The sequence below is a fragment of the Gekko japonicus genome, unplaced genomic scaffold, assembly GCF_001447785.1.
Source record: "Gekko japonicus isolate JY-2015 unplaced genomic scaffold, Gekko_japonicus_V1.1 scaffold6188, whole genome shotgun sequence".
NCBI classification, from domain to species: domain Eukaryota; kingdom Metazoa; phylum Chordata; class Lepidosauria; order Squamata; family Gekkonidae; genus Gekko; species Gekko japonicus.
Window position 1 is genome coordinate 439 of NW_015162150.1, and position 8,222 is coordinate 8,660.

Sequence of the window (8,222 nt, forward strand, 5' to 3'; positions counted from 1 at the left end):
GGTCCTGACAAACAACATTTGCCAGCACAAATGACTGCTGGCAACAGACTTGCAGATATACAATGCTAGCTAATCAACTCATTAGCTAGCCGGGAGCAAGGTCAGGATCCTGTCAATAGTCAGGGCTGAGAGATCTTCTGGCACGCATGCGTGCATTCTGCCTTCGCTCTCTCAGCTGCTGTCTCCTTACATTCCGGAGCCTGGTTACAGGTGGGGGCGAGTCTGATGAACTACTGGGCTGCAGCAGAGACTGATCCCTTGCAGGTGTTCCCTGAGAGGCTTGATCCTCCTCACCACTTAGGTAGCTTTCAGCTACAGGATCCAGTCTTTGCCTTTCTGCTGCAGTACTGTCCTCAGGAGCCTGTAAGTCCACAGGCTCCTGGCTGGCAGGTGCCTCCTCAGGGGCATCAGCAAGGGCAGGCATAGCACCAGCAGGGGCAGGCATGACATTTTTGGCAGAGGATCCCCATGCTCTAAATAGCAGTGGGAGAAAAACTAAACTGTCGCTGCAGGCTCGCCTAAAGGCTCTTTGGGGGCTTCAAGGCTTGGCTCCAGGGTGGAAAAGGACCGCATGTCCCTTCTAATGGCATTTCTTCGTGGCTGTGTGGTGGGGCTTGGGCACCTTCCATGTGGTTGGCTAATGGCTGGCCACCAGGAGCTTGTGCTTGATGGGCAGAGAGGCTTCAGAGAGGGCAGACCCAAGAAGTGCAGTCTACTCTTCCCTGGACAGAGTTCATTCTTGCAGTTCTTTAAGAACAACCTTCCCCCTCCATCCCTCCCTCCCTCCCTCCCTCCCTACTTTTTAAGGTTGTATTCTGGTTATTCTAAATATTTTCACTATGTCACCCAGTGTTCCCTGTAAGCTCTGTAGTGTTGTGTGCAATAATTGCACCTGGTGAGTGAAAAAAACCTTGTAGCATTAAAGATGTTAGCAAGTCTACTTTTGACTATTGCATAAATCAGCCTTTTTAGATTATTTGCATAACCTTGTAAAACTCTCAGAATGAATTCTTTTAAACTATATTTTAAGAATAATTTGAACATTATAAGAGGAAACAGAATCAGATAAAATTTCATTACAGAAAGTGTTCTTCTCTATGGGGGTAGACCAGGCCTCCAGAGAAAAGGTCTACCCTCCCCTTTCCAATATATTGGTAGACCTGGCCTACAAACAACAGGTCTACCCACCCCCTTGCTACACTACTGCTAGACCTAACCTCCAGAAAATGGGTATACCTGCCCCAGTCTTCTGTACTGGTAGACCTGGCCTCAGACTGTCACCCTGCATTGAGCCTTAGAAAACATACCAGCACTTAAGGGTGGGAACTATTGCAGACAACTTTAGGGTTGTTGTTTTTTTAGTGAGATATGACAAATTTAAGGTCAAGTATAACAGAGGTGGAACAACCACTGTTAGAACCCTGCCTAACCTAACAAACAGGAAGTTGCTTAAATGTTTTCAACCTGCCCAAACTACTTTTTTATTCAAATATTTATACACTTTTCCCATGTCTGAAGGCAGCTTATAAATCATACTGAAAAAAACATAACAAGTGTGCAAAAAATCTATTTTTCCATCTCTTTTATACTTTATGGGAACAATTATAGTCAATGGGTCCATCGGCTATAATGGAGACTCAATATGGGGGTATATAGCGTTGAGAGCCAGTTTGGTTTAGTGGTTAGGAGTGCAGACTCTAATCTGGGAGAACCGGGTTAGATTCCCCACTCATCCACATGCAGCTGCTGGTATAACCTTGGGTCAGTCATAAGTTATTTCAGAGCTGTTCTCTGGGGGGCAGATCTCGAGAAAGCTCTCTCAGCCCCACCTACTTCCCAGGGGTCTGTTGTGGGGAGGGGAAAGAAAAGGGATTGTAAGTCACTCTGAGACTCCTTTGGGCAGTGAAAGGTGTGGTATAAATCCAATCTCCTCCTTTTCTCCTCCTCCTCCTAATAAGAACATAAGAGAAGCCAATGTTGGATCAGGCCAATGGCCCATCTAGTCCAACACTCTGTCACACAGTGACTAAAAATACCAGGTGCCATCAGGAGGTCCAGCAGTGGGGCCAGGACACTAGAAGGCCCTCCCCACTGTTGCCCCCCCAAGCACCAAGTATACAGTGCATCATCTGCCCCAGCCTGTGAATTCCTATCTATACCTTGTGGATAATAGCCACTGATGGACCTCTGCTCCATATGTTTATCCAGTTCCCTCTTGAAGCTGTCCATGCTTGTAGGCGCCATCTCCTGTGGTAGTGAATTCCATGTGTTTATCACTCTTTGGGTGAAGAAGTACTTCCTTTTATCCATTCTAACCCGACCACTCAGCAATTTCATGGAATGCCCATGAGTTCTTGTATTGTGAGAAAGGGGAAAAAGTACTTCTTTCTCGATCTGCTCTATCCCCATGCATAATCTTGTAAACCTCAATCATGTCACCCCTTAGTCGTCGTTTCTCCAAGCTGAAGAACCCCAAGCGTTTAAAACCTTTCTTCATAGGGAAAGTGTCCCAACCCTTTTATCATTTGAGTTGCCCTTTTCTGCACTTTGCCCAAAACGATAATATCCTTTTTTGAGGTGTGGTGACCAGAACTGTACCCAGTACTCCAAATGAGGATGTACCATCAATTTATACAGGGGCATTATGATACTGCCTGATTTGTTTTCAATTCCCTTCCTAATAATCCCCAGCATATCATTGGCCTTTTTTATTGCAGTCACACACTGTCTTGACATTTTCATTGAGTAATCTACAACAACTCCAAGATATCTCTGTTGGTCAGTCCTAAAAATTCCTCACTATTTGAAATGCCAACCTAATGTTGATATCAAACTGGATATCAAATGGGATATTTTATCAAGGCCTCTGGCAGATCAGAGGATCTTTCAGAGCTTGATGTGCAGCGGTATTGAGGGGACTTCCTTGCATGTAACAGTTTAAGAAGAGAGCTTCAAATGAAGAAACAAGTAGAGCTTTGTCTCTTATTCTGGCTGTTCACTCTATGGAGGTAAAATAGCTTTCTGGCTGATCTACCACTTGATCATTTTTTTCTTATGTATGGTCAATCAATTTCTTTAGGGCAGTAAAATAGGAATCAAGAAGAACACTCCAGGAAAGTTTCTGGAATTAAAAAATGTGCATTGTGCATTTGGAAATGTTGAGTTCAAGGGAAAGATCTTTACAATCAGTTTGGGACTCACAAATGCAATTTTTTCCCATGGGTTGCTAATAATTTATTTAGGGCTGTAAAATAGGAATCTTTAGGGCTGTAAAATAGGAATCAAGAAGAATGCTCCAGGAAAGTTTCTGGAATGAAAAATGTGCATTGTGCATTTGGAAATGTTGAGTTCAAAGGAAAGCACTTTACAATCCATTTGGGACTCACACATGCAGTTATTTCCATGGGTGGCTAATAATGTATTTTGCAACCATTGATACAATCTTAAAATCTGGTTATATTAAAATCAGGAAGAAATAACAAAGCACTACATGTTAAAAATATAAAGGAGGAGAAAAAAACGCACCAAAAAGTCAAAATTTTGGGGAATGATTTGGGGAACTTAGAAGACAAACAGAACAGACAATTAACAAGCTTTTTGAAGCCCAGCTGTGAATGTCCTATTTGAATCCCAGACTAAGTAGATAGGCTATATTTAGTAAAGATGGTAATGAGGACAAAATACCCCAAAAGAAAACAAAGACCTCATAGCCTAAATACTGCTGATTCTAATAGAATATATCCTTGGGGTCTATCCATAAGATTTAATTATTTCTTTTAATTAGCTGTTCTTTTGTGTTCAGCTCCGGTCTGAGTAAAATGATGTAGCATTTTGGGGAAAAGATGCATCCCAGTAGCCCAGCACTGGAGGTTAAGATGCAGAAGATCTCCACAGCCACCATGGATTTCCCCTTGGTGCTCAAGTAGGTCGGAACGAAGGACACCCATACACTGCAAAAGACCAACATGCTGAAGGTGATGAACTTGGCTTCATTGAAACTGTTGGGTAACTTCCTGGCTACAAAAGCCACGGTGAAGCTGATGATGGCCAGAAAGCCTAGAAAGCTCAGGACACAGTAAAACATAATGACTGACCCTTCATTACATTCCAACACAATTTTCTCAGTCATTGAATGCATATCAAAATCTGGGAAGGGGGGAGACATTGTCAACCACACAGTACAAATAGTACCTTGTAAAAGGGAACATGAAATGACAATGTAACTGGACAGCTTTTTCCCTACCCATCTCCTCATTCTGGACCCTGGCTTTGTGGCCATGAAAGCCAGAACCACAAGAACTGTTTTGGCCAACACACATGAAACAGCCACCGAGAAGATGATGCCAAAAGCTGTTTGTCGAAGGAGACAGGTGACCTTCTTAGGTTCGCCAATGAACAGCAATGCAGAAAGGAAGGCGAGGAGGAGGGAGATGAGGAGAGTGTAGGTGAGGTCCCGGTTGTTGGCTTTGACTAAGGGAGAGTCCCGGTGCTTAATAAAGATCCCGAGCACCAAAGCTGTGATGAAAGAGAAGGAGAGAGCAAGAGTAGCCAAGCAGATCCCCAAAGGTTCTCCATTAGACAGAAAGCTTAAGTCTTTTGGTAGGCATAAATTCTGGCCTTTGTTTGGATACTGACCTTCAGGACACTGAGAACATTCATTTAAGTCTGAAAAACAAAGCATCCTTTATGTACATGCATGTTTCCATAGAATTCATTGAAAAGTGCAAGTATCTTCAGAGTGCTGCTAAGCTAAAGTAATACAGCTAGGTTTTCTGCCTTTACCTTTCTTAAGAGAGCCAGTTTGGTGTAGTGGTTAAATGCACACACTCTATCCCCCACTCCTCCACTTGTAGCTACTGGATGAGCTTGGGCAAGCCATAGTTCTGTCAGAGCTGCTCTCCCAAGGACAGTTCCGGAAAGAGCTCTCTCCGCCCCACCTACCTCACAGGGTGTCTGTTGTGTGGAGGGGAATGGAGAAGAGTTTTTAAGCCATTCTGAGACTCTGAGTGAAGGGTGGGGTATAATTCCAATCTCTTCTTCTTCTTAATACACAGAGGAACTTAGGTTCACTGGTGCCCCCAAAGCATACAGGATATTACTGGATTGTTTCAAAGTGCTTTCCCCCTTACTCTAATTATTACACACTATATTGTTTTCTCCAAAATTTCTAGATATGCTGTGTTTCTTCCTCCCTCCATCCCCCAGTCAACTGTGGCATCCTTTTTTCAATTTTTTAAAATATAATACAAAAATACATGTATCATCATGAAAAAACAGGCAATGGAAAGTAGTAATAACACATATATGGTGGTAGGAAGGTAAGTATCATATTCATACTATTGAGAGCATTAAGCCTGCTCATAATCCCCTCAAGAAACAGCTAACAGCTAACTCAGAAATGATTCCATTTCTGATACTGTACATTAGATGGAATAACCTTATTCTCAGCTAGATATTGCAGTATCAGGAGCACAAAGGTGCTTTCTGAATTATCACAGGAGTGGTGGTTTAGACCATCAGCAATCTTTCCCATCACAAATTGTGTCCACAGTTTATCTAACCATAGTTCTATAGTTTGTGCTCCTTTGGCTTTCCATTTGGAAGCAATGCCTAACCTTGCAGCCACCAGTAGGGTAGAAATCATAGCCTTCTTATGCTTTCTCATGTAGAAGTCGGACCACAGTTCTTGTAGGACTAGATCTAAGGTAGGAGGAGTGACCTGACCTGCCATTCTACTGTTCTTGCAAACCAAAGAAAGAGATCACGAGATGGAAGTTGAAAGGAAGCAAACAACTGTGATGTATTGTGCCAAAAAAAGTTCTTCACAGACTTATGAATTACTTTTCCAATATTCAATTTACTGGAAGCAATTCAAAAGCCATCAACACAACGAACCATGCTTATAATGTCTTGTTTTGTATATAACTTTATCAAAGTGGGTAGTGTTGAAACGCCTATATAATTTTAATCCATTTGGCAAACACTTTAGTCATATCTCATAGTGACATTAGGAACATAAGAACATAAGAGACACCAATGTTGGATCAGGCCAAAGGGTTAGGGTCCAATGGCCCATCTAGTCCAACACTCTGTCACACAGTGGCCAAAAATACCAGGTGCCATAAGGAGGTCCACCAGTGGGGCCAGGACATTAGAAGACCCCCCACTGTTGACCCCACCCAAGCACCAAGAAGACAGAGCATCTCTTGCCCCAGAGTCCCTATTTATACCTTCTGGCTAATAGCCACGGATGGACCTCTGCTCCATATGCTTATCTAATTCCCTTTTGAAGCCGTCCATGCTTGTAGCCGCCACCATTTCCTGTGGCAGTGAATTCCATATGTTAATCACTCTTTGGGTGAAGAAGGACTTCCTTTTATCCATTCTAACCCAACCACTCAGCAATTTCATGGAGTGCCCACGGGTTCTTGTATTGTGAGAAAGGGAGAAAAGTGTTCCAACCCTTTTATCATTCGAGTTGCCCTTTTCTGCACTTTTCCCAAAGCTATAATATCCTTTTTAAGGTGTGGTGACCAGAACAGTATTCCAAATGAAGTCACACCATTGATTTATATAGGAGCATTATGATATTGGCTGATTTGTTTTCAATTCAATACCCTTCCTAATAATCCCCAGCATAGCATTGGCCTTTTTTATTGCAGTCACACAGTGTCTCGACATTTTCAGTGAGTTATCTACGACTCCAAGATCTCTCTCTTGTTCAGTCTCTGCCTGTTCAGACTGCATAAATGTGTATTTATATTTAGGATTTTTGGCTCCAATGTGCATCACCTTGCTCTTGGCCACATTGAACCCCATTTGCCATGTTGACGCCCACTGGCCCATCCTTGACAGATCCCTTTGGAGTGCCTCACAATCCTCCCTGGTTTTCACCACCCTGAACAACTTCGTATCATCTGCAAATTTAGCCATTTCACTGCTTCCTCCCAACTCCAAATCATTAATGAACAAGTTAAAAGGCATTGGACCAAGTACTGATTTTTTAAAATTTATATCCCGCCCTCCCTAAAGGCTCAGGGTGGCTCACAAGGAGGCATAAATGCCAAGGTTAAAACAATAAAACAATATAAAGAACAGTATAAAATACAGTATGATACAATTCACTAAAATATCAGTGCTCCAAAAAGTCACTTAAATTGTGAATTCCAAGATGGGGTTCTGGAGTTATTTATACCAAAACAATAGTATACGTCCCAACAGCGCTGTCATCCACTGGGAACATCTCGCGCCCCCGATAATACCTGCTCAACTGGTGGTCAAAGTGCAGAGACAGAGGAAGCAGTGATGGAATAGTGGTGGCTCCCTGCGGTACCCGACTGCTTACCACCTTCCACTGAGAAAATTGCCCATTTATATTCACTCTCTGTTTTCTATTAATCAGCCAGTTTTTGATCCACAAAAGGACTTGTCCTTTTATCCCATGATTTTTGAGTTTACTTAGGAGCCTTTGATGAGGAACTCTATCAAAAGCTTTATGGAAGTCAAGGTAAACAATATCTATTGGGTCCCCCTTGTCCACATGTTTGTTCACCCTCTCAAAGAATACTAACAGGTAAGTGAGACAAGATCTTCCCTTACAGAACCCATGCTGAGTCTGCCTCAATAGGTTTTGTTCATTTATGTGCCTACTAATTCTTTCCTTAATAATGGTTTCCACCAATTTATCAACGTCAGACTGACTGGCCTGTAATTTCCTGGATCTCCTCTGGAACCCTTTTTAAAGATGGGAGTGACATTAGCTACCTTCCGGTCCTCAGGAATGGAGGCAGATTTTAAGGAAAGATTACATATTTTTGTCAGGAGATCCACAAGTTCACATTTGTGTTCTTTCAGAACTCTCGGATGTATGCCATCTGGGCCTGGTGATTTATCAGTTTTTAAGTTGTCTATCAGTTGTAGGACCTCCTCTCTCGTCACCTCAATCTGACTCAGGTCTTTCAACACCCTTCCCGAAATCAGCAGTTCTGAAGTGGGCAAGCACTTCTCATCTTCCATAGTGAAGACAGAGGTAAAAAATCTCATCTTCCATAGTGAAGACAGAGGTAAAAAATGCATTTAGCTTCTCAGCCATTTCCCTATCATCCTTCAGTACTCCTTTTACCCCTTGATCATCCAAGGGCCCCACTGCCTCCCTGGCTAGTTTCCTGCTTCTAATGTATTTGAAGAAAGTTTTATTGTTGTTGTTTTTACGTTATTTGCTA

At 42.6% G+C, this 8,222-nt stretch overlaps 1 protein-coding gene across 1 annotated transcript in view; it reads right to left on the bottom strand.

Moving 5' to 3' along the window:
- Positions 1 to 3,763: 3,763 nt before the first annotated feature.
- Positions 3,764 to 8,222, bottom strand: part of LOC107105676 (vomeronasal type-2 receptor 26-like) — a 26,756-nt gene continuing 22,297 nt past the window's right edge. Inside the window, exon 9 of the mRNA XM_015405673.1 lies at positions 3,764 to 4,665. Coding sequence (XP_015261159.1) covers positions 3,764 to 4,665 — 902 coding nt within the window. The remainder of the gene's footprint in view (positions 4,666 to 8,222) is intronic.